The sequence below is a fragment of the Lepisosteus platostomus genome, chromosome 8 (genome assembly GCF_059453375.1).
Source record: "Lepisosteus platostomus isolate fLepPlt1 chromosome 8, fLepPlt1.hap1, whole genome shotgun sequence".
Taxonomy (NCBI): domain Eukaryota; kingdom Metazoa; phylum Chordata; class Actinopteri; order Semionotiformes; family Lepisosteidae; genus Lepisosteus; species Lepisosteus platostomus.
Window position 1 is genome coordinate 22,198,640 of NC_142618.1, and position 27,807 is coordinate 22,226,446.

A 27,807-nucleotide genomic window follows, 5' to 3' on the forward strand; every position below is an offset into this window, starting at 1 on the left:
TGTTCGTTAAAAGACTTCAAGCAAGTTGTTTAAGCAAAACCATTTTTTTTTTCTAATCCATGTCGACTAAGTCCTCGGATATTATATCCGTATGTCATCATCTCCACAGTTTTACGTACAGTTGGTTTAGTGCCGATTAGAGGAGAGGTGCACCATTCATCGACAGCAACTGGGAACTTGTTTACAGTTTCACTGGTAGCTAAAGGAGTCCTGGCTGCCTAGTTCCAGTACTACCCCTGACTCCACAGAGACGGTTGCACCCAGTGCTTAAGGAACATAGTCACAGAGTGTGTAACTTAACCCAGGCTAAAAAAAAAGAATCATCTTTATTTAAAATAAAAACATTCCTGCGTCAATGCGGTATATTTTCTTGTGTAAATTAACTCCAGAACGATTTTCTTTTTTTTCCAGCATCCGCCTGGGCAAATAAGACGAAAATACAGCTCCTGTTCCACTATTTTCTTAGATGACAGCACAGTTAGTCAGCCCAACCTCAAATATACTATTAAATGGTGAGTAGAGGACAAAACAGTTGTGTGCTTTTCACGGATTGTCTTCTGGAAAAATGTGATCCCCCTGGTAGACTGTGGAAGTTCAGTAGTTAAGAATTCATTAAATGTTATTTTTTATAACATGATAATCTTCCAAATTATACTTTACAACTCATATATTTAAAAAAATATATTGAACCAAAGTGGATGTTTATTGTGCTGAAAGCCTCCAAAATGGCCATACTAAAACGAGAGATTAATCTGACTGAGGCCATATGAAGTTAGATTGGTTAGATTACAGATTACAGATTTTGGAATATTTTGCACTTTAGGATAATATTTCTCTTAAAGCACAAGAAACAGAGGGCAGCAATATGAAAACTATGCCCTTATTTTGTAATTTATTTATGCAGTTCGAGGTTGTGTTATACGTTATATACATTATGGATATTAATTTAGTCAAAACAGCACAAACGTCTGCATTGTATTGTATATGTGGATAATATACAGTATACACCCGTACTTCTTTGTATGAATGTTCTTTTCATAAAAATTCAATTCTACACAGCATTGTTACCCACGTTTCAAATAACGAAAGTCAACTTCAAAACTACAAAGAAATGATACAAAGAAAAATTTTGAAACCTTCTCCAAATGTAGAGGGTAAAGAGGAAGGTGTCATATGACTCATATTTTTCATATCGAGTGTACACATCAAATTAACAGAGCCTTCGGAGTGGCGCGAGAAACATGTGATACTGTTCGCTGAGTCTTGCTTCGTGTGTTGTTTGCTATTGTTTGCGCTCTTAGCTTTCGTAAGCATATTTATGGTTTAGACTTCATAATGTAAAAGTGTTACGAAAATTAAAATTATGAGTGAGTGTGAAATTACACAAAAAGCAAATTAAGTGGTTACTGTACTGTATGATCAATGATGTCTAGGTAGGCAGTGTTTTTTATGACTAAAAATGCAAACCACAGTCTGAATGTTAGTTACTATTGTTTCTTTTACCATTTTTTGGTGAAAAAAGTAAAAGTTGGGGCGACATTTTTGGGGTCCGGAACGGATCGTCATTTTTCCCCATAAGAAATATTGGCAATCGATTTTTCTTTTTACGAATTTTCGCTATACAAAAGAGCTTCTGGAAGCGAATTACGTATGTTAAAAGAGGCATGGGTGTCTTGTGCGAATGCTGTGTGTATTTATACAGATTTACAGTACGTGGCAGAGCCTGTCACACAATCTGTAACAAAAAGGGAGGGTTATAACTTGTATGGTCAGACAAAACTGCAGTGTTTTTCTCACTTCAAGAGAGCTAAAGGCTTCCAACGATTTCGCATCTTTTCATCAAGATTAAGCAAAACACCACTGAGTGTTGGCTCTTCTAAAATATATTTTCAGTCAAAAGCAACTGAAAGCCATGCAGAAATTAAGCTAGACATTCATCATCAAATTTACAATATGTTCTTTTTAATTGGTTTAAGTTAAACCATTACTTACAGTTCAAAGGGCTTTAACCCAAACTCTTTGGAAGGTAAAACTGCAAATTCTTCACGTAACTACTCCAAGGATTTGTTCTAGCTGGTGTCTGAGAAGTCAAAAGTTTGACACATATAGGAACATTAGAAAGGTGTTGTATGAATGTCAGCAACATAATTGTAAGCTGATAAGTGTAGTTTTTGGAGAAAGAAAAATATACTGTTTGTCCATTTAAATGGAGAAAGTGGGGCACTGAACACAAAGGATTCTGGACTCACATCTGTACTGTAAATTCAGGCCATAATTTGGCAGGGGGTTAATCCTGTGATCAGTAAAAAAGTAATTTGTAAGAATGTGACTCATGAAAGAAGTTGGCCATTAATATCTCTTTATTTTACAGTGTAGCGCTTGCAATATATTATCACATAAAGAACAGGTAAGAAAATGTTTTTTTCTATTACCTAAACTGTAGTCTGTAAATATATGATATTTGTAAATGTGTTTTTTCATCTGTTTATTTTTAACATCTTAGCAAGCGAGAATAAAACAATTACATAAAGTGCTGCATATCCACCCCAATGTTTTTCCTGGAAGGAGAGGCATCATTTGCAATGAAATATGGGAGTAGTGTTTGCATGAGTACAGTAAAGGCAGTATTGGGTGCCTTTAGACCTGGGTTAGAGCTACACCCAGATCTGAAATGTCATGCCCTTTTGTATATAACCACGAAAATCTACAGTTCTGTCTAACCAATTCATGCCCTGCTATTCAAAACAAGTGTTGGTAGGATGATGAAAAAAAACTCAGAAAACTCATTTTTTTCATAAAACATTTTTACCCACCAGTTGTGGAAGAGCCAGTTGTGTGTTTTTTACGTCTTGGCTCACAAATACAAACCCTGGCACCGCACAAGGGAGAAAGAGAAAGTGGAGACAGACTCCTCTTACCTGCCTGCCTTTGAATCACTTATCTTTTAACACATAACAGGCAATTTACCCGAGGTTCAGCACCGATTGGAGGTGAGGGGCATCCTGCACTCCCACCCGCATGCCTGCAAGTGCTTGGGAGGCCACAGTGGTCAGCTGGTGGCGTGACCCAGACTCCAATCCTTGATCATAGAGCTGAACCTTAGAGCCATTGATCCTTTACCAACTGAGTCATTCAGGATGCTCTTAAATTAAAATGACTTTCATGTATTTAAACAGTTTAGTTAGGAGTAGGAATGAAGTGGTTTCATTTGTAGATTACAGATTGTGGACTATTTACGTATGTTCGATTGACACTTCTTGTGAAGTTTTTGACAACTGTATCTTTCCTCTTTTCAGAGACACAGATGGAAGAATGTTGTTAGACATTTTTGATGAAAAACTCCATCCGCTCACGGTAACTATTTGTTAATGAACCTAACCATGTGTGGACACAGCTTCTCAAAATCACTTCAACTTCTGCTGTATACAAGCTGTTGATCCTTGAGCTAATTCACATACAAAACAGGCCACACTCAGATTATGATTATCCATTTTGTATTGCTGTTCTTTTAAAAATAAATTTTAAAATGTATTTAATTTTCAATGCTGAGGCAAAAAATGTCTTCATTGGTGTGATTCATAGAATATTTTTTATCCCATCATCTGAACGGAAGCAAAACACTTTTAATTTTGCCCCCTAAAATCAAATAGTACATCTAGCAATGTCTGCCTTGTTTGTCATCTCTCTAGAAGTCTGAAGTGCCGCCAGACTACGACAACCATGACCCAGAACAGAAACAGATCTATCGCTTTGTGCGAACGCTCTTCAGTGCTGCTCAGTTGACTGCAGAATGTGCCATTGTAACACTGGTGAGTCCACTGCTGCCTCCTGGGTGCAGCTCTTTGAAACTGGTTTATGGGAAAAAATATCCCTAAGCTCAAGAAGACTGAGAGCGTGTTTGGTGAAAATATCTAAAAAGTAAAAGTAATACATAAGTCATACATGCCGAAGATAGTCATATTGAGTGACTACAACTGTATCTTGTGAAAATGTTTTAAAGTCCTAAATAATTGTTCCAAGGTGGACATGATCAATTTCTCTCAGTGTTTACACTTTACAAAGAGACCGGATATCTTTAGTCACACCATGTGGATGACAAGGCATTGAACTTCCAGTTTCAGTGGTCTGAGAGAGCAGGGTATCATTTTGGAAAACCACATCTTCAGGTTTTGATGAAAGAAATGATGAAAAAATATTTTAGTCAAAGAGGCAGAAATGTATTGTATCTGTAATGAATGTAATGACTTGAATCAGATCAAAGCACAACTGCTGTTATTAATAAACTAGAACAAAAGAAGGCAGAGTTACTGTGCCTTAAACAGTACGGATCAACACTTACACAGATGAATCTTTTAAATGAGAAATAAATTTTCCTTAAATTCATCAATAAATTGTGCTTCAAATGCAAAAGTATAGCCAGTCTACTGTTCTGTTTACACAGTGCTCTATTTACTTGACTTTTTAAAGGGTTCTTTCTCAAATGCAGATTGCTTTCAAATGTAAATATTAATTATCATGTGGTCAGTGTAGATGTGTATAACATAGCACTGCAGTTCAGTCAGCATTAAATTAATGCATAAATAAAAAACAGCAGGAAATAATGGATTCTTTTTTTTTCCACATTTATCTTATTTGTGACTATATAGTTTGGCACCAGGCAGAATTAAGGGAATGGGGACTGAATATATCCAGGACACTGAGGGTTTAGAATTATTCTAAATGCAGTTGGCTTCTGTGCAGTTGTCTGTACCCTGTAAAAGAAAGATATCTGCTGCAAAACCTCTAACGTTATGTTTGAAATTCTGTTTAGTCGAAGTCATTACCACAAACATATCCTTAGCTGTGGATGACAAATGCACAGGTGTGCAAATGCTTGGAACATACCACTTTGTATTGTCTGAACGTTTGTGCCCCCAGTGGGAGCTGACAAATGTTGTGAGTAATTGAATAGGGCTTCAGAATGATGGTTATGAGTTTATCTACTGCTGCTAATAATAGCGAAAGGAGATTGTGATTTATAGTATTTCCTCCCTTCACTACCCATAAACCTGTTGTGAAGATCTTGCCAAAAGCCACTAACCATCTCATTCACAGTTTACTTTGAATTTCATTGGCCTTGTGATTTATTTGCTGTGGAGGGAAAGGTGGTAGAGACCAAAAGGGTTTTGGTTTTTCTTCATGAATCCTTCACCTTTTAGAACTTGGGAAAAGCGCTTGCTTAGCAGGGTGAGATTGCTTTCTAATATATGACACCCACTGATTTTGTGTACAGTAGCAGTTGTTATTGTTATTACTGTTATTGCAGTTGCCTTAATTGAGGTATTGAAGTGAGGTATTTTTTGTTGAAAAACTGTTTTTGTAAGGTTTATGCAGCAGACATTTTATATGGTTTTCTTAAGGCTTTATTGCTAGAATTCGCTTTTTGTTCATGGAATTTTTTTCTCAAATAAATTGCAGTATTTCACACTTGCTCTATTCATCTGTCAGTGGGTTGCAGTCTTAATTATCAAACTAGTCTGGGGGGGGGACGGGACATTTTTTAACACCTGTGGGCAGCAGGATCTGTGTAACATAAAACACCAGACATTCCTCTTCTGATCTCTCCCTTCTAATTTGGAAATAGACAGCCACACAGTGACAGGTGTAATCCCTGGACAGCCTGTGAACTTCAGTTGTAGCTACCCAGGCAAGTCTAAAAATACCAGCATATATTCCATGAGAATACAATAAAACTGGCTGTGTTGTATTGTTTAAAATGTTTGTTTATTTATAAAACCTCATATGTACAATAATGTAATAATGTATTTGATCATTAATACAATGGTAATTAAAAGAAGATTGTTTTTTAAATCAAAATATTATTTCTAGTAGACAGGGTGAATATTTTCTCAGCAACTTATCTGCTGTTTAAAATAACAAATAAATAAGTACCACAAGAAAAAAAAAACAGTAAGAGAATTGACATATTTAAAGTGTCCTGAAAATGCCACTTATTTTGAATGTAATTTTAGTTATATGTTGTAAAATGATGATTTATTCATTTCATGGCAACTTATTTCACCACATGCTGTGAAAGTACTATACTGTAAAATGCTGTAATAAAGTTGAGATGCCAGGTTTTCTTCCGCATGTAAAAGGTTATAAGGGGAGGCCATTTTGCTCATCTACTGTAGCTGGTTTGGTAGCCAGTAACTAATTGATCTAAGGATCTTATCCAGCCGGTTCTTATAAGAAGCCAGGTTATCAACTTCAACAACATGGCTTCTTCCGCACTCCCACAAGCCTTTGTGTAATGATGTGCCTTCTGCTCTCCATTTTCTCCACATGCACTTCAGTGTAGTTTCCACTTGTGCCCTCTTGTTCATGTTTCACTCTTGATTTTGATGAAGGCCAATGGGTTGACTAATATTGGTACTTGATTCCCTTTTAGTCTTTTCTGATCAAGCCAAAAAAGGATCAAGTTTCCTCCTTGGATCCCTGTCCTGTTTGACAGTTTGCCCTGCCTTTAAAGTAACCACATATTAGCTGTTAACCATTTGGTGGAAATGGAAAAAATGACTCAGGCCAAGCTCCCACTTTGTAAAACCTAAACTGTAAATATCTCCCTCTTTAAAGTTTAGGTTATCCCCCCTACCGCTGTCTCAAAAGTATTGACGTAATGTAACTCAAAAGTCAAATTGAGTTTTCTCTGTTACACGGTTCAGTGAATTTGGATGGTAAAACAATGTTTAGGCCAGATTTAATCAAGTCATAACCTTTTAGTTTGACAGAGGCATCTTGCTTTTACCCTGTTATTATGTGGCCTCATGATTATAGGGCAGTGGTGGCTTACATTTTTGTTCAGTCTGTCTTCACCTTTTTAAAGTGTTGTAACCATTCTTAATTCAGTCTTGTACGTTGTCAATGCTAAACAGCACCCAAATGCTGTAAGGTGGAGTTCCCAATCTGTGGGAGCTGCCTGTCAGAATAATGCCATTAAATCCAGTGTCAAAATGATCTGCTCAGACATGCAGGTATACATTTCAGTACAGCACAGAACAGGTAGAAGTCAATTCCTGCACTGAAAAATTGAAAAAAAAATCCCCAACGTTTTGCCATTTTCAGGAGCCACACATGCTGAAATGTCATGTTCCTTTTCTGCCTGCATACTGATACAGCTCCCCATGTGAAATTCCTCAGTATTTCATCTCTCAGTACATATAAAACAGTCTTGCTGTAAATTAACAGTGCCCTACATGATGATAAAGTACTAATGTACTCGCTCTCCATGGGTTATTTAAGGGTTGTGTTGCTCAAATCTCCGCAAAACATGAAAGTGCATTTTACCATAGCAATCCTTTCTTAGCCGTTGAGTGCATACATCTAGAGCAGTCCCATTTTGCAGCGATCCTTCCTAGTTTTCCCTAGCTGTGTCTGCAAGTGAGGAAGGAGGGATAAGGGACAAGAGAGCAGAAGTGCAGGCTCACCAGGGTTCGTTGTCCTTTAGTGGTGAACAGGTGGGTGCTGATCGCAGAGGGGGACAGAGAGTGAGAGAGAGAATGTAGCAGCAGCAGCTAGCTGTCCGTGAGCTAGAGAGAGAAAGAAAGGAAACTTCCACCATTTATATAGTGGAAGAGAAGTGAAAATACCCGACACTGCACCGTTTAAGTAACTAAACACAAAATAAGATACACTGTAAATACCAAAAATTGGTATTTAAAAAACCAAAAAAACAAAAAAGCAAAGAGAGACTGAAGTGTAAAACGGAGCCCTGCTGGTGACCGTATTACTCATACTTTTCGCAATTCATCCACAGATGGTACATACTGCACTACCTGCTCTTTACGTATATAATGTACATTTTCAGTAACTCAAGCATTTTATTAGGGGATCAATGGGAGATTTTTACATTAAGTCAAATGTATGTACGTTGAGTCTTTCATAACCTGGGACGCGGGTGTGTATTAATTAAGAATTAGTTATAAGCTGTGAAGTGTCACGAAGTTGTCAATTTTAAAGATGTTCAAATTTGAATCTTATTAGAAAATGTGACTAGGGAATGTAATGGACACTGAAGTGTAAAATTACATTGACATACTGCAGGGGCTGTGGGTAGGCAGACTATAATGAAAATTGCTGAAAGAATAAGTAAAATCATCCTGCCATCTTCAAATTTATGATGTTGGAGAACACTGAGCTTAAGACATATGCCAACCCAGGTTCACAGTGATCTGCAGTATCAGTAATTGAATGATTTTCAGTGTCCAGGATGTTTTATCTATAGAAGTTTTACTATAAATAGGGACTACAGCAGTCTAGAACTCTGAGACTTGTTTGGTGTACTCAGCTTTGTCTGGGTGTGTGCAACAGAAATGGTCTCGGAACTGTCTTATACTTTTCATTCGGAATTGTGCAAACTACCCTATAAATAAGCTTAAAAGAACGAATAACAGAGCAAATAATTTTTTTCACAGAACATTGCCATTATTTAAGTCCATTATATGTGATTTTTCAGCAGTACAGATGTGAAGAAGGGTGGCTCCGATTATTATTAACATTCTTAATAATAATAACAAATGTAGTAATAATTAGTCTATTTTTTTAATTGACAGTCAGAACCTTTGCTTAATTAAAGATTTACTTTTTATTAAAGAAATACGACTACCATTCCCTGATAAGCTAGACAGTATAGAGCGCCATTTGTTTAAATTCTTTCAAAGGCTGATGCTTATCCAAGGTTGAACTTAGCTTTGCATACATACTACTAGGAAAATGACTGTGGTGAAATGTAGAACATATACTGATCATCCAAAGAAGTAAAATACTTAGTCTGTAGAGAAAAACTGATATTTAGTCATTTTGAGTAGAACTTGGGTGTTGGGTTTGCCAGAGTCATCTCTGCTGTTTTTTTTGTATTTCCTTAGTTAGATTCAAGGACTGTGGGTGTTAGATTTCCTGCAATAAAAATTCCCTGCTTCTGTAAAGACCCCCCACAGACTTTTGCTGGCTTTGCTGCTCAAATCTCAAGTTTAGTAACACCCCATGCAATGATATTTCATAAAAGCTTGGAGGCATTTTGCTATCCCCAGTGTGGTTTGCCTATTCAAACAGCTGATGTCCATGTGAGCAGTCTCTTCTGACAGCTTTAGAAAACAATAGTGGCTTGTCTTACAGTATCTGTCTTTGCCCTACAAATAGGTTACACAGTTTGTTTTACAGTACATTTACATTTCACTAAGAATAATTGTATGTCAATTTCGTATTAATTTATCCACAGTATATTCTTAACCTTTGAAAGGTCTGGGTAAAATGTAACAACATACAAATCCATTTTCCGCTTGATTCACTAACAAAAATAACTGATTTCCTACTTACACATCTGCAAATTAAAGGACTAAGGAGTCTGTCAGAAATAACATAAATTGTGATTGAATTTTAAAAATATCCTCTTATACATTTTGTCCATCAGGCCAATTTAGGTCATTAGGCACAGGGACTAAAGAATAACTAAAAGTTTTATTTTTTCAGGAAATACAGGTGTCAAGAGTGTAGGTGACTCCAGAATTGGTTTATCAGTAGCTTTTTATGTTACTCATGGTGCAAAGTCCTGCACAATGCTATAAAATGCTGTTTGATATATTTTTGTGTTGCGTTCCTCATCCAAATAAAGACCATAATGATACTGTTATTGTTTTTCTGGTAATGGAATTTTGTCTCTGTGTATTTTGATTTGTAACATATCTCTTACGCAAGGCTTAATCAATGTTCTTTTACCTTTTAATAATAACTTTTATTTATAAAACGCTTTTTCAAACCCAATGATACTGTACATAGTGATAATGAAAAAAAAAGTTTAAAAAAATTATCGAACAAAATGTACAGGATAGAATGTAGGCTAATCAGACATTTGTTTACGTTTTAACATTTTTCTGTATCATACAGTCACAAGCTGTAATCATGCAGGGCTTAGGAGTATATTTTGGTGTTTTTTTTGCTACTGTATAGAAGATCCAACAGTGTTGTTCACAGATGAATAAAATCCATTAGTTTGCACAGTGTTCTGTCAAGCTCACGTAATACTGTAAGTCTGGGCTGTTATTTTATGTTGTGTGGGGAAAAAAAAACAATTCCACTCCTTCATAACTCTTAAGAGGCCGTGAAAGCAGTAAGCAGCAGTAGGGGCCATCTCTGCTGTGGTCAGCACAGAGTTTATTAAGCTACCCGTAAACAATCCAGTTGTTGGAGTGAGCCCACAAATGAGACGGAATTTTTCCATTGTCAGAAGCAGGCTTATTAAGTCAGAGCATGTTTCAGTGGACAGATTAACTTGAACAGGGTTCTTCAGCAGATTTTTTAAAATCGCCTCAAACTCCACGCAGCTTCCAATGTGACATTTCACATGTAACTAGTATTTGTGCACAAATCCTGTGAGAACAAAACATACCATAACATATGCTTCTGTGATTAGGAGACCGACCTGACATGGCCCTGGGTAAAATCCTTCGAGAGTATCATCTGTGGGACAGAAGGCCACAGGGATTGCTTGAGATACTGGTTCAGTTATCTGTGCTATACTGCGTGTATTCCTGCTAAAGGGAGGCAGACATCATGATTAGTTCTGAAGACATACTTGGGTTTTAAGATATTCTCGCTTTATACTAATCCCAGTTGGTCAACTAGATGTGTCAGTATTAAGTCAGAGCATGTTTGCGATCTAGCTTAAGGTAATTAGAAGGAATTTCACTGCCATTGCAAGTTCTGCTGCAGAGCATTTTTAAACCTGGTTATTACATTATGGGTTGATCTTTTTGGTATAAAGATTTTTTTTCATATTGTTTGAAAGCATTCGTATAAGGTTTTAATGTAGATACAGTTTGTATTGTGCCCATCATGAGCAGTTGCTCTGAATGACCTCAGAAATATCAATTTGAACTTCAATTCAAACAAAAGCTGAAACATTTTTATCCTTAAAACACATTCTCAACCAAGTCAGCCTTTCATAATATTAGATTTTTTCTGACATGTACCCTAAACTGGAAGATTTAATAAAGCCCAATTTACAGTTAGGGTTTAACTTTGTTCTAGTAAGGTTTTTTTCCCATTATTCCTAAGCCTTTAAAAACAGATTGGAATACTTGCATAATGCTTCATTTATTTTTTCTCTGGACTACATATTGCACATAGTTATTATTGTGAGTATCATTAGCAGTTTCCCTAAATGCCCTCTAAAGTATCAATTTGAACTTCAATCCAGAAAACAGCTGACACATTCTTAAAAATCGGTGCAAACACAGCCACAGCTAACCGAGTCAAACTTTCATAATAATATTAACTTTTTCCTTAGCTTTCTCAGAAAATTAGATCTCCTTCTTGACTGATTATTGCACAGTTATTATTGTGCCCAACACTAGTGGTCACTCCAAAGGAGCTCAAAAGTATCAATTTGAAACTCAATTAGAACTACAGCTGAAGCAATCTTAATTTACACAGTGATCACACAACCAAAACTCCAAACAGAGCCAGACTTATAATTTATTATAACGTCAAACAGAGTCAAACTTCATTATAATGTTAACTTTATCCCAATACATACACAGTTTGGAAGATGTTTTGTGTTAATTAATTCCAAGTATTGATTAGCTTTCTTCTAAAAATAAACCTCCAATATAATATTTTTTCACATTGCTTCCAAGGCTCTAAATACAGTTTTAATGCTTACTTAGTTCCACATTCACATTTTTCTAGACTGTATATTGTACAGTTAGGATTGTGCATATCTCTAGCAGTTTGTGATCATGTAAGTCCAGTATATAAATTGATTTAGTCTGTTAAGAAATCTTTATTCATATTTGAAATTATTCAGAGGGTTTTGTTACCAGTTTAAGAATACTATTATTGTTTCTCTCTGCACTGAGTCAGTTTATTATTTATTTTGGAAAAACATGTTAGGAAACAGGCAGCACAGTGGTGCAGTGCTTAGTGTTGCTGCCTGGACCTTGGTCACTATCTGCATGGAGTTTGTAGGTTCTCCCCATGTTTGTGTGGGTTTCCTCCAGGTGCACTGGTTTCCTAGCAGTACAAAGACATACTAGTAGGTTCATTAGCTTCTGGGGAAACTGGCCCTGTTGCAAGTGTGTGCGCGTGTGTGTCTGTGTGTGCCCTGTGATGGACTGGTGTCCTGTCCAGGGCGTATCCTGCCTTGTGCCTGTTGCCTGTCCGGATAGGCTCCGGCTCCTCCATGACCCTGTATTGGTAAAAACTGTCAAAAAACAAATGGATGGATATTAGGAAGCAGCTTTTCTCATCTTTAATCATGATTTATTTCCCAGGGGTTTAGATGTTTTACATGCTGATTGGTGTGCTGAAAAAAATAGGACTTTTTTGTGATTAGTGATTTAGGGCTATCTCTTTAATCTTTTAAAATTAAAACTTACAGAGTGATGGAAGCAACAAGGGTAAAAGAAATTATATATGAGAACCAGCATTATTGAGTCTTCACCATTCTTCATCTAATGTTTGAACGTTTTTGTCAAATTGAATATATATATACCATATCTATCCAACTGCTCTGCTGTGTTGTGGGGCTGTGTAGAATGGTTGCTGCATATCACCTACTTGGGTGCTGCTCTTCTGTGGTGTATGAATTTTGTCCACTTGTGTATGTAAATCTCTATGTGAAAAGCACTAACAAATGCAAGAAATCATTATTATTAAATTCTAAAAATATTGAAAAAATAACTTTATAAAAATATTTTTCAAAAATATCACTTTAAAAGATCCCTGTTTTGAAACACGAACTGTGTGATGAAGTAAAGACTATGTCACAAGGTTAAATCACAACCAGGGTGGAATTTTTACAAGCTTAGAAATACATTGACCTGGCTGTCATTTGAGAAAAGTCACATTGAGCACATGAGTGCGTGTGTTGTATGCAACACTTTATCATTGTTTAATTTTAACGCACAAACCTAAAATAAAATAAAGGACAGATAATTGGCACATATTACTTGCAAAGCTCTTCTAGCTATTGGATGTGCCAAGCATTCATGCTAATTTGCACAGATGATAAGCAGAATTAAAGAACTGAGATCCTTCTTAAAGAAAGCTACAATGGAGCAAGACTGGTTTGCCTGAACTTAAAGGAACTCCTTTTATACAGGGAAAGGCAGGATTACCAGTGATAAGAAAGAGGAGAAATGTCCAGACCCAAAGGACACTGATACCCAGAGTTTATCTGGCAAGGCAACCAGTCTCGGGAATGGCAAGTGAAGCAATTTTCACCAGATACAGATTGTGCTCAAACGCAGTACTGCCACAATAGTGGGCAACTGCTCCATTCACCAGCAGCTCCTCTTTTGGATTTTTTAGATTCTGTCTTCTCTGACTGGTTTTAGTCTGGGCGCATGCGGTTCTGACATGATCTCTGCCTCTTTCCACACATCGGTTCTCCTATTCCTCACGACAGGTTCTCAGTGTCAGCTCTGCCCTTTGTAGTCTCTGTTACACTTACACATGCAGACCTTCAGGTGCACCGTCTTTATAGTAAGTGCCTTCTCATAAGATATGTGCGTAAGTCACATATGTCTGAAAACTGGACATGAGAAGCTGTTACTGATGTGCTATTTCCGTTGTATACTTCTGCATTTGTGACACATCTTTATAATAACAAACTTATGAATACAAAGTTGCTTTGGCTGTTGCATGCATCATATGAGATACTGCTTGCTGATATCTTTTGTAAACATTTATTAAAAGGCCCTAGATCTGAAAGGAACATGAACATGGCAATACCAGGTGAAAAAGTAAACTTAAACTGAATTGTTAATCAAATGTGAATCTGGTTTCTTGCAAAATCTTTGTGCTCAGCTTCCTTATTGTCCTGTTATAAATTAGATATTTAACTTTTGAAAAGAACTGTTCCTTTATTTTGTCTTTTTCATACATCAATTGATAAGCCAATAATATAAGTCAAAAGGGTGGAAAGTACAGCATTATCATGATAAAGCTAATAACCTCTTACCACGTTCTTGAAATATACATCATTTCAAAGGGATAAAATGAACATGTAGTTACAAAAGTTACCTGTTAATTTATAAGGCGTATTTGTCACGTTTGTCATTAATTGCAAAACAGGTAAAGCCAGTCATGTTGTCCTGATGAGGAAGAATAACAACTCATTTACTTTTTGTGATCCTGCTCATCTTTGTCCATATTTCTAAGTTTTTTTTCTTTTTTTTTCTAGGTGTATCTTGAAAGACTGTTAACGTATGCAGAGATTGATATCTGCCCTGCAAACTGGAAACGGATTGTTTTAGGTGCCATCTTACTGGCGTCTAAAGTCTGGGATGACCAAGCAGTTTGGAATGTGGATTATTGCCAGATCCTGAAAGACATCACAGTAGAAGACATGTGAGTTCATCTTAAAATATTTACTTTCTTATTGTTTTCAGGACATGGTTGATCTTGAAATTACTACAGTGCAGTGGGTTGGAAATTGGGCTATTGAAACTAATGATTAGATGAAGGGGGAAAAGATGCATATAATGTACTGTATATAAAATACATGGAAATATATGTTACACCTAACTCTTCCACAGTACCCACCTTATTACGTAATTGTGGCAATATTTGAAAAACTGAAATAAAATTTTGTTTGCCCAAATTGAAAAATGCAAAACGTGGACTAAGGAAAGTAAGCTCAGTTTTTTGGTTAGAATTAATGAAGCAGAAATGCAAACCCCTAAAATAGTTTACTAATATATTTTCAGTGTCCGGTTATGACCTTTTTGAATACTAAAATAGTATTCACAGATTGTAAGAGAAGTTTTCACAAGACACCAATCACCAGTCACATATTGCACCTGTGAAAAAGGACACCGCATTGTCGGGAAAAGCTAAAAGAGTGTTTTTATTTTGGAAAGAAAGTAGTGTTAGCCATATTTCAAAGTATTTGTCATTTTTTTTTAATATTTGTTATTCGTGATTCATTTGTAATTCATGAAATAACAGTTCACTCAAACCACCTTTTTATAAAGCTCCTTTTCTTGCTTTAAAAAAAACTAAAACACGATTTCAAATGTACTTTTTTGACGTAGCAAGGATGTTGACATAGTAAGGATGAGTAAAATAATTTCAAAGCAATATAAAATAAAAATAAACTTTTTGACAATAGTGAAAATGAGTGCGCATGGTGATATTGTAATGATTATTTTACAGTACATTTCAATACAAAGCTAATTTTATTGTGTTTTGGAATAAGTTTATATTACAATCATCTGTAAAAACGCACACATGCAATCTTTGTTTGCATAACTACAATAATCTTTGAATATGTACAAAAAATATTTCATGAATAAATTGTGTTTATTTTAATAAGGTTAACTGTAATTAGACTCTAAATAGTAAATATGAAAGAGTAGGTATACTGAGTGTTTATAATTTTATTTACTCACTATGCTTTCAGTATTACTGAACAAGAAGTAGAATAGTGGGTGTACTTGTACCTACTGGAGATAACGAAGTTTATACATATTCTATATACAATATTTTATAAACAGTTATGCATTATTAATAATAGTTACATTGTATAATTATACTATAGTTATATTATGCATTTTTTATAATGTATCACTACACATAATTTTATAATCATAAATCCTGCTGTCCAGAAGAGCTTGTTATCAAGCAGTTATCAAGTAATTTATTTATTATGTCACCAGTGTCATAGTTACATTTACTAAGCAGCTTTGCATCCTGCAGTGTTACCATCGCCATTCTGATGTCTTAAGAAGCTAGGCAAGGTGGGGCCTGGTCAGTAATGTAGGAAAACCAGATTGTTGGTGCTGTTGGTGGACCAGTAGGAGGCACTCTTCATGCCCGATTACAATTTTGTAACCAGTGTTGTAGGATGGTGACAGGGTACTTTGGACTATGGGACATACTAGGAGATGTTAAACTGAGGTCCTGAATACTAGGTCATTAATGGTTCCATGGTTCACTTGGAAGAGAAAGAGTGTCCTCATCTCACTCCACAGTCACAGCCCCATCTGCCTGGGGATTGTATGTGTGTCACACTGAAGTCACCTCTGTGACTGTGCTGCTTGGCAACCTGGCCCAGGTTCCCAAAGAGGGTGAAGGGCCAGCTGCCCTGGCTGAGGCTCTCCGCAGAAGAGGGCAACGCCTGTTTGCCACCCTGCCCATCTCCAGTGGAAGACAATGTTGAAACGTCATCCACATCTTGTCCAGTATCTTCAGAGTGGATGGGAGAGCTGCCGATGGGTCATATCAGAAGAAAAGATGAAGTCTCAAACAGACAAGAGATGGGCATGAAGAGGGAAATTCAATCCAGGAGGGAGAGGGCAACGTGCCCGTCCACCTCCAAACCGCTTGGCCTGGCTGATTGGCCTGATTGCTGTAATGCTTTATATGATTATGTAAATTAATCATTATGAACTGTCTGGCATGTTTGTATGTTTACATGGGTTTTGAGTTTGTGTATAAAGGTGGGTCTTTTTCCTTCAGAATGGTCAGTAGACCAAGTGTGGTAGTTGCTGGTAGAACAGAGTAAGGTTGGTAGTCCAGTTAAGTGCTTTCATCTATGGAATCTTTTGCTTTGTTTGTTTGCAGGATTCGCCCTGGGCCTTTAGTTTTTTTTTTTTCTTGATTTTTGCTTGACGTGACCCATGTAAGCACAGTTAGTTTTAAGAATAGTTTTTATCATAGGGATCAGATGACAAACCAGAACAGAAAAATGAATGCATGAGATCCTGTCAGAGGTAGACATTTCATCACAAATTCGACTCTGTAGGCTAAATTTAGCTTGTCTTTTGCTACACAAATTTGAATATTATTGTGGGTATCAATATAGGTTATTACATTAGCACAAAATAGACCTGGCAAAGAAATACTATGTTGAGTCCAGATGCTAGCCCACATTCTCACTGTGTGAGCTGAAATATTTCCAGTACCATTAAATAGACGCAAATTTGCTTTGGAAAATATAGCATAGGTAAATCACACTTGCAAAAGATTTTTTTAAGGTTCATTATTTAATACATATAATAATGATTGTCATATCTTTTTCCCTATGTTGTAAATTCAGTATAATATAAATTATGATGGAATTTAAAAAATGGACATGCAGATTACATAAACCCAGCTTAATCTGCCCTTTACTTTAAAAAAAGTTTAAGGTATATGAAGACATTTAGTTAGCAGCATGGTTCTCCTTTTTACTTTCATCTCAACTCTTTAATTAGCTCTTTAACCTAATAGTTGCCTGAAATGGACCTGTTTAGCAGTATTCCTAAACTTAAAGCTGCTGACTGTGTTAGGTTAGAGTGCTAGGGCTCTTTTTTGCATAATTCTATCCCCAACATAGATTTTCTTTGACAGTCACGGCTTTTGCAACATTTTAAAACACTATAAATGGAACATAGAATATAGCGTACACTTAAAGTGTACAGTAAGTAAAGAGAGAATGACATTTTAATGATTTTTTAAGTACTGTACATTTCATTACCCTATCTGTACTGTTCGGTAATTAAACACAAAATAAATTAACAGTAAATAAAAGAATCACTTGGGTACTTCCCTAACATGATTGCAGTATGGGTTACTGACAATTTTCAGTGAAAAAGCACAAGGTGATGAGCAGAGGTTCCCATAACATGTGCAAAAGCAAAGTGAAGCTGAATTTTATTGTGGGACCTGTGTTAGTTTTTTAAAGTCAAATTTAAAGTCTAGTCTCATGTAACCTAGTGAGAGGGTGTATACTTACATTTTGAATATTTTCATCACTACAATTCATACTTACTTACTGGCTTTATTGTCCTTGATGGGAAATTTGCCCTGCGGGCAGGTAAAAGATGTAACACAGTACATAATACATTCAACACAATGTATGAGCCGATTAACAAATGAACCGATTGACAAATAAGAAACCTACAGTACATGCAGCTAGCAGTTTTAAGTAATCCTAAAAACTCAGAAAGACAAAGAAGTTGGGTTACGTGTCAGTGTAACTAAGCAATTTAATTTCCAAGTATACCCCTTGGTCGTGCATTGATGTTCATTTTTGCCAGTTTTATATCACTTTGCACTTGTTCAGTGACAGTGGGGTATTTTCTTCCTAGGTTCCTAAAGCAAGTGTTCCAAGAACACTATCTGTTCAAGTGAGATTTTTTATACTGAGAGGTTTTACAATGCAAAAAGTGCTATTGGTTCCAATGTGTTTTTAATGCTTGAGTTTGAAGAAAACAAGAAATGTAACAATGTAACAATGTCATGTAAACCCTGTGTCCTAAATTGTCATCTATTGCCTGTCTCAATATTAAATGTTGTTTCTGTTCCTTAGCTAAGACTATATTGCAAGTTTTGAAATAGTGAAAACTCTAAGGTTTACTAAAGGAGTATTTAAACTGTGGAGTTTAAATGAGCATGCTTGTGTTGTTTATTAGTAAAAAACTAGTTGTAAGCTTTGTATGACTTCATATGGTCACGAGTGGTTTGTGGTGCTTCCGTGAGGCTATTTTCAATGTTTTAATAGATGTATCCTGAAGTTTTTATTTAACTGTTTTTATGTTTTCCAGGAATGAACTTGAGCGACAGTTTCTGGAGTTGCTGCAGTTCAACATTAATGTCCCTTCAAGTGTTTATGCAAAGTATTATTTTGACCTGCGCTCCCTGTCAGAAGCCAATAATCTAAGCTTTCCATTGGAACCACTAAGTAGGGACAAGGCACAGAAACTAGAGGTGAGAGAACGTTTTATTTCTTGCTGCTGAAGGTGATCTGTGCCGTGCTTTAGACGCAAAAACAGAGCCTCTTCTCATTTCTATTTAAATTGTTACTTTTCTGTGGTCTTTATAACAATCCCGTGGATGGTGGAAACTTTCTAGTATTAATGATGTTGTTCTGTTGTGGCTTCTGCCGTCTCGCACTGCCATAATGTTACCTTTATCTCCTAGTGGCCAAAGGCTCAAAGCATACTATCCCATTTAAAGATCATAGCATACCGGCTTATGGTAAGCCTTATATTTAAGAGCTTATTTGTTTGTAAGAAATTTAAGGTATTAGCTTAAACACAAAGGAGACCTGGAGACTGTTGGTTATATCCATGAATACCCTTTTCATATAAACTTCTGTTTAATAAACTGCAGTCATGTTTAAAACCAAACCTACAGCAGGGATTGAAGAGCTTTTGATTATCTCTTTTTTTGTTACCATTTTCAAAACCAAAACTTTTAAAGGCATTAGGAACGCAACCCCCGTTGCACAATTCAAGGGTAGCTGGGGAGCTTTGCATAATACGCAGTTACGGCTGGATATATATTTAGAATCCTTTTCAGATCTGCTAATGCATTTTATACAAGGGTTGTATTTTTACCAGGCTGTGCTGACATAAGTAATGCTGCATATATTTCAGATACTGTGTGTCCTGTTTTGTACATGCTTGTTGGTTGTGCTTGTATTTTCCAGAATACAAACAATGTTAAGCCCTTTCTTTAACACCTTTTACAGGCCATCTCCCGGCTGTGCGATGACAAATATAAGGACTTGAGGAAAGCGGCAAAGAAGCGGTCTGTGAGCGCAGACAATCTGACTGTGGTTAGGTGGTCTCCTGCTATTATATCCTAACAATCTGCGTACTGGGACACAGGTTGGCTTTCTTTGCAAAGGAGGTTTATCATCCGCCTGGACTGGGGGAGGCGGGGGACACTAAACCTTTTCGACTGGGCGACATGCCTTTCCAGTGCCTCCGTCTGCTGTAGCACAGAGGAAGCACGTTTTTATTTTTAATCGAGAAAGGACTGAAATGTGCGACTTTTTGGAACGGAGCAGATGCACTCTTCATGTTTTCCCTTAGGCTGCCAGAGCTTCATTCTGTGGCTGTGGAGAGAAAATACTGCTGTGATGTGGGAAATAAGGCATTGACATAAGATACTAGAATGAACTGAGAAGAAAACAGCAAACTGTGCCATGATATTAGAGTTCCTTCATCATAGTGACATTTCCTATTTCTTTGTGTGCATAGAGTTGTTTGCCAGATATTGATTTTTTTGTACATTCCTGTTGTGTTTGTCGCTCATTAATGTGAACACATTTCTCTCCCGAGCACAAGCAGCTATCTGAACAGGTAACAAGGCCATGAAGAAGAACGGAAGCCTGTTCCTCCGGGCAATTCTGATTATTTCCACAGTTGGATAACCAATTTCCATTTCCTGTGTTGTTTACTCAAACCTACAAATGTTTTGGACCATTTAATGTCATTGGCTTTTCTTTAGTTTCTCAAAATGCTTTTTCTGACAGTTTTAACAAAAAAAAAGTAAACTAAAAAAAGTGCACATCTTCTCTACAACATCGGTCAGCTTTTCTGAAAAAAAAACAGTCAAAGATCTTTTTTGTAGGGCTGAAAAATATTTATTTTTTGAAACTTTTAGAAAATTAATTGTGATTTTATTGAATTAATCCTGTAGAGGTTTTTTGCTTCATTACTTTTAAATGAAACAGACTGATCTTTAGTTTGCTGTTATTTTTTTCTTAGTGCTGTTTATACATTTTTTTTACATTCAGAAAGCAAGTATGATTTTTTGAAGGAACCTACTGCATATGAAACGTTCAGTGCATAGAGTTGCAGTGGTGATTGAAGCGCTTTATGTATCTTCTGGCTGCAGTGGTAACAGTTTAAACAATCTTCCTCACTCTTTCTGGTCAGTGCACCAAGTCCCCCCCACGCTATGGCCAGGTCACCCTGCTTAGGGGTAAAAAAGCAAAGTCAGGCCTTTGGCTCTTCCCAGGGGTTGGTCTGTCACAGTGAGGCTCACCATCAGGGTGCCAGTGCCAATTCGTGCTCAATTATGAAGGTTTTCCAAGGACTGTGGCCTGAGTTACACAATCGCCAGTCCAATTTGAATTGCTGTCTCATCTCGGACTTTAACCTAAGCTTAAGCAAAGGTCTGAGGTGACGGAAGAACTAGTTGATGTCCAAATACAAACATTCCATCCAAATGGACAAGAGTGTAATGTACTGCATATGACTTGAGACAAGGGTTAAATGTCAAATTACATGATCAAAAATTATTCAAACTCCAGACCGATAAGATTGCACTTTGTTTAGTAATGTGAATAATGCTGCGGTGCATTCCTCACAGGGAGCTAAGGCCGTGGACTACAGCCCCCAGTTCAATGATATATATAGAGTATATTACTAAGTCAGTTTATTAGCCCATTAATAACTGAAGCAGTTTGAACAGAAAAGTATTGTCCTAAATTTGCTGGATTTATTTTGCCAAAATACAATGGCAGATAGCAAATGTTTTGCACTCTTTTAAGTTTTATGTATTACTTGTATATTTTTTGTTCTTGCTGGGTTTTTTTATTGTTACTTGCCAGGCCAACAAAAGTATTTTTTTCACCATAAGCAATATACATGTACCATTTTTCGTTGACCTTAGAAAAGAATTTTTTTAGTTGTATTTCTTTTTCAAGAGAACGTTTGGCCATATGTTAGTTGTGGAGTGAATGTTTTAGCCGTAACTCTGCCCTTAGCCCCCTTTCTGGTCTCTGTTTTTCCAAGTGACAGATGTCCAAGACTGTTTATATTCTTTTATTAGAACTCTTTTGTCTGAAATCTTTTCAAGTCAGAGGTTTTCTGCACTGTTACATATTTTACCATGTTCATGTCTAGAGAAGATAGTTTTGGAAAATAAAAACAGATTACGATTAAATGCGAAGAAATGGACCCTGTTCAAAAAATATTTTTCAAAAATCCAAAATATTTTCCGAACGCGCTATGTGGCGTATGTAAGTGTTAATGATACTAGCAAAAACACAATGTAAGTGGAGGCTTCTGCTGAAATGTTTATTGCTGTGAGTGGTGTCCAAACTTTACAGAACTGTAAGAGAAAGTGATTATTCCTCAGTCTGTTGATCAGAATTGCCAACTGGAAAGAATTAAATGTGTAAAATTTATACAGTGAATAAAAGTACTTAAATGTTATTACTATTTTATGGGTTAATAACTTTGCAAAACTTCCCATAGCAAAACTTTGGAATAAATTAGTTATGCTTTGGCTTTTTATAAACTTACATTTATAGGGGTAGTAAAGTTATTTTTAATTACCATCAAACAAAAAAGATTTCTTTTTTGAACAGGATCCTAAATGTATTTTTTTTACTGACCTGTGCTACTGTGTACTTTCAAGACAATAAAGCTTTAGCACTCAAAGGTTTGCTAAAACTGTTACAGATAATAAGCTTTGTGATAAGAACATTTACAAATGCTTTTATTTTAATGTGTCCCATAGCATTTAGCTTACTGTTTAAGTCAATGGCTTTTGTATGATCTCCACTTACTTCCATGTAAATCTACATTTTTAGAATTTTGTTATCAGTAAGTATGTACAGTTAGTGGATGTTTTTGTGCATTAACACCCATGATAACTCAGTTTTCTCACTACAAAACGTAATCTATTTAAATTTTAGAAATGCCCCCCAAACACTTGACAATTGTGAATATTTTCTGCAAAATCCTTCTTACATTTAAAGTGCTTTGTTCTACAATTTATGTATTGTTTGTTCACAGTATCAAAGGTCTAATGACAGCCTAAAGATCTGTAGTGTTAGAAATTGTTTAGAAATCTGGAAACTCATCAGTCTTCAGAATTGTAGTTTTGACTGCGTCACTATTGACAAATGACAACTGCCTCCAGACACTCAGCATAAATCAGTTCTATTCTGACCTCCAATGTACTTTTTCTATTGCAGAAGTGAAGGTTATGAGTGTCTTACTATACCACCCAGACTACAATTCTGAAGACAGACAAGTCTGCAGTTTTGAAAATCATTTAAATGTGCAGAATTTTATGAAAGCATCTGTGTAAGGAAACGTATGGGGAGAATTGAAGCTTAAGTGATAATCAGTGACTAAAAGGTAAATCAATGCTATTAAATTACATATATTTTTTATTAATTTACTTATCTAATTAAATATCATAGCCAGTGCCCAGAGTAAGTCGGAAACTTTGATCCACCTACTAAATCCAAATGTCAGGTGTCTAATTGCAGTTTATATTATCAAACACTGGATAAGGAATCTAAGGTTAGCGTGTTTTGAGTTGAATCCTGGTTTTTAACTCTTACATGGTGGCCAAATAAATGAATGCAATATAACAGTGTAAAAAATTAGCGTGTTCTTAAAAGAGTAGCATTTGGTTGGGATGTTCCAAATTTCTGTGCTTTTAATGAGCTCTTTAAGGAATGAAACAATTGGTTTTGTTGGAAAAACGAAATAATACTGTCCATCTAGAAGTGGACCCACTGTCCCCAAATGCCACGTACATTGCTTAAATTGATGTGTTAACCCATGGTTTCCTACACCATAAGCCTCCAGTTGTCACATCTGAGGTGTTTAGTTTGCTTCCTGTGAGTTAAAAAAAGCTTGTCAAAACTAAATCAAAACCGATAATATTATCTCTCACAATTAAAGGGGAACTGCACTCTCAATTTCTCAGACTGGTTATTAAATCTTGGTAACAAAATAGATTTTTTTGACAGTATAGAAAAATATTACAAATGTCAAATTAAGCATAAATCCCGAACATTGTGAAAGTACTGTAAGTCGCCATGTTGTCAAAAACCCGTGGTGAGAGTTCCCACTAGTTGTGGCATGAAGCTGCCCTTCCTGCTCACTAGTCTGCGTAAAGACTAATGTAATGTGACATATGAGCGAATAAATACAGGTTGTACAGCAGACATTTCACTGCAGAAATGTTCCAACATGATCTGCATGCAAAATTATCAAGTAAGTCGTATTTGTCAGCAAAACCACCTCGAAGTCGAGAGCAATATTTCTGTTGGATTAAAAGAGGTGTATTCACAAGCCTGCTTGTTTACAGTGTAATAAGGCCACTTCACATTTCCGGAAGTTTTGTTGCCTTGTTCTGAATCGCAGAATATGGCACTGCGCATACCTGGAAATTTAATCTATTTTGTGATGGAAATTAAAGGTTTTACACGTTACTGTGTACATTTCACTTTTATTGTGGTTTACAGATACACTCATCAATGCTGATTCTTTCTAACCCCAAAATATAAAAATAGCGTTGCAGTTCCCCTTTAAGCTTGGATGGTGCTATTGTGCTCAAGTGCAGTCTTCCAGTTAAAATGGAATTTGTTGTTCACTAAAATTGTAGGTTTTTAAGCTTTTCTTTTCTAACAAATTGCAAGACTTCACCACCGAGGCCAAAATCAGCGGATGAGTTTCTGGATTGATTAGAAGAATGATATAATTGTATGCAGAACATATTTTACACTTGCAAAGAAATTGCAAAAAAAGTCAGTTCCCACTTTATTTCAAGACCCCTAATAAACCTAGCCTGAGAGCCCGAGACTGTGTACTTGAGCTGACCTGAATACAGTTTGGATAACATTCATAGCTGTTCCTCAGGCTCTATTGCTAACACAAGATCATCTGAATAATTTTTGTTGTTTTTTAATGAAGACAAAAAGCAACTAAAAGTGTAGTTGTTTAGCATCTTCATATAACTTTTCTTTAATTTATAATCATCACCTGTTTCATTTTGGAGAACCCCTATATTATGCAACTTTTAGTAATCTCAGTTTACAACTACACTTCTTAATGAACCCCATACATGTGTTTTTTTTCTAGAACATGTACTATCAGATCTATTATTTTTTCTCCACACAGCAGTGAGCTGTTATCAATTGGAGCAACGATGTCTCCATCAACATTGCTGCTATCTTATTTAAAGGGTTATACAGAAAGCCAAGGATACCTTAGCCAAATGAAGCTCACACTGCCAGTGTCTTAGCTACAGTTAGTTAATGAGATAGCCCAGATTCCACCTAGCGATGTCTGGACTCCAGTCTTCATCTCCTGCACCGAAGGAGTACATTTATGGGCTGACCCTCTTGAGAATATTTTTTAGCAGAATTTTCTGTACCCCTCCTCTTGCTTTATTGTTGAAATGTCAAGTCCTGAACACAGTGAGCATTGCAAAGATCTTGCTGGGTCTGTCTGTAACAAAGCCTCAAATGCTTTTAGAAATCATACTGTATCATATCTTACTTTAGCAAATCTGCAGTTCCATTTTGTGTGATTTACGTAGAGTGAACCCAAATATTGTTTTTTAGTTGCATCCAAAGTATACATTCATGAACCAGAACATTACAAAATTTAGAAAAACTATTCCATACTTTTGGGTCCAAACAACACAAGTCATTGTTAAGTTATGGAAATGATAGAGTGGTCTGGATCTCTAAAAGACAAAGATTTTATAGAGAAATATGGAACAGGTGTACTTTTGTGAAATGTATTCAGCTCTTTAAAGATTGTATATCCTATTTATTGTATGTATGTACATACAGCCTGATGTTTATTTCAATACTAAAGTGAACTCGGTCCAATCAGGTTCAGCCTGCTTTAGGCTGGTGATTGGTGTAACAGCCTTGTGCACTGGACTCTACCTCTGAATAGAGTTTTCTTTTTTAGGATTTATGAGTTAGTTGGAACCGAAACATTTAATATCAATTATTATTGGTTGTTTCCTGTGCTAACAAAAGAACACTGCTGTAAATGAGGATTCCATAGTTTTAAGTTAAATTGATTTTTTGTGTTATTATTCTGATGTTTTATGTTCTTTCTTTAGGAAATGTCAGGGCTTAACCTTTGTTCTTGTTCCGATTTTGCCAAGTGCGGAGCCGTATCTCTTGGGTATTTTCTTAGTTGATTGTAATTTTTGTTTTGCGAGGTGATCCTGTCTCACCTATTGCTGGGACAGAAGACCGAATAGGAGCATGATGTCTCGGTTTAAAGTCTATAATTTTACGAATAGTCCCATTTCATAAATGATGTTCAGAAACCTAAAAAAGAAATAAACATTTTAAAATTGCAATAAAAAGTTCTTTTTCTTGTATCCAAACTCGATTCTGTTTCTATTGCATCTTTTTCGTGTGTAATTATTTTTATGTATCAATGCAAATATTATGTCTGGATACAGGTATATCTGGATCAACAGTTTAAAATATAGCCTTTTATTGATGATGGTCTTGACAAAGATGTAGCAGTAATATATGACCAGATGGTGTTGCTTTTAAGATGTTAGTACCACACGTGATGTAGCTGGTGGGATTATTGATCATTTCATTTCTATGCATTTGGGCATATTCTATGCAGTATATTGAAATATTCCAGCCTGGTGTAATATTGTGAAGAAGACCACCACCACCCTCAACGTAAGATACAGTAAATGTGATACATGCAGTTTACCAAGGGTGTATGGATGCACTGATTCAAATCCCATCTGTAATACAGAAAATGGCACTTACATTATTTACAGAAAATGTGTCCAGTGTATTCCGTAGGAGTTTAGTACTGTATGTGCTACTGGTTACTTTCTTAAAACTAAAATATATAAAACAAACAATCTGTTGCAAAAAATGGCATTTTTTTCTAAGCTGACACAGCAAGGTTGAACTGAATCGCATTTTGAGATCACATCAGAACAGTGAGCTTGACTAGTTTGTCAACAGTACAATGCGTCCAGTGTAGACAGTCTCTCTCCTGAGCTCAGGTAATTGAAAGTAAATCTACTGAAGGATTGCTCCGCGCTGTCAACTGCATTTTCTGATCACTTTATCTGAAAGCTTTGCCTACTGTTTTTTTTTTGGTTGTTTTTTAGATTGGACTGGACTTCTCTTTTCACAGCATATTTTACTGACTTGCTTTCCTTTCATCCAATCAGGTTGGCAATGTCGTTATTTCCAGACAAGGAAGTGATATTGATTTAAGAGAAAGTGGGTGCAAAGGGAAATGCAAACAGTTTTAGTTTACAAGTGTTCATTTTTGTTCATCGGGACTCTTATTTTTGATGGCAATCATATTTTTAACAGCTGTACAGGACACAGAGTTGTTAAGCTTTTAATTGATTAACATTTCTAAATGTACCCTTGAACATGTATGGCTAGAAAAGAGAGGATTAGCGCTCACAGTGATGTTAAATTTATAGCATAACACATCAAAGTATGTTTTTTTGCAATTTCCAGGCTTTTTATGAATCTTCATCTCAATGCCTGCAATTGTAGAAGGTCAAGCTGTTAGCATTGTAAGGGGGTCTGCTCTGTTTTATGCTCAGTGTTGTTGCTTACATATTGCCCATGTGTCAACGCAACCTGTTGTCATATGGCACAGCTCTGTTGTTCACACAGATGGAAGGAAACTGTTTTTCGTATGCATCAGTGTTTTGGACTCTGTTTGCCTGCCTAAAGGTTTCTATGAATTGAACAGTTTTATGGTGGGGCTTTATTTCACTGTCTCTCCAAACTGAGAAGCAGATGTCTAACTCATGTCACATGACATGGTGTCTGACACTCACACACAGAATTACATAACCTTGGTGACAGCTCTTTCCTACTGGCCTTTGCCATGTGGCTGCCAGTTTTAACTAAAACAAATCTGAAGCAATTTTAAGACACGACTGCTGCATTGGAATACCCATTAAAGAACCGATGTGTAAGATCGTGAAGCACCGTCTTACTTCCTGAACATTTTTTCTGTGATATGTTCACTTGTGTTCACACATGTAACGTGACCTAGGGGCCATGTACGCACAGTCGCTGGTTTTCATGTGAGTGATAGTCCAATTTTGGACTTGGAAATACCCACATTTTATGATTTGAAAGGTTGTGTTATCTTTTACCACTTGACAAATCAGTACAAGTTAAGTTTCATTTATAATTTATTAGAAATGGTTTTATGTAGGAAAAGGGCTATTGCTCTCTTACCTTCTGTACCTATACCAATATACTTA

General features: G+C 36.2%; 1 protein-coding gene across 2 annotated transcripts in view; it reads left to right on the forward strand.

Moving 5' to 3' along the window:
• The window catches only part of ccny (cyclin Y), a 79,278-nt gene extending 53,358 nt beyond the window's left edge, over window positions 1-25,920 (forward strand). For both annotated transcript variants that reach the window (XM_088642922.1, XM_088642923.1), the window contains 7 exons: window positions 412-512; window positions 2,372-2,407; window positions 3,297-3,354; window positions 3,690-3,809; window positions 14,222-14,388; window positions 18,570-18,732; window positions 19,499-25,920. In XM_088642922.1, coding sequence (XP_088499048.1) covers window positions 412-512; window positions 2,372-2,407; window positions 3,297-3,354; window positions 3,690-3,809; window positions 14,222-14,388; window positions 18,570-18,732; window positions 19,499-19,615 — 762 coding nt within the window. In that variant the 3' untranslated portion in view covers window positions 19,616-25,920. The remainder of the gene's footprint in view (window positions 1-411; window positions 513-2,371; window positions 2,408-3,296; window positions 3,355-3,689; window positions 3,810-14,221; window positions 14,389-18,569; window positions 18,733-19,498) is intronic.
• Window positions 25,921-27,807: the final 1,887 nt, after the last annotated feature.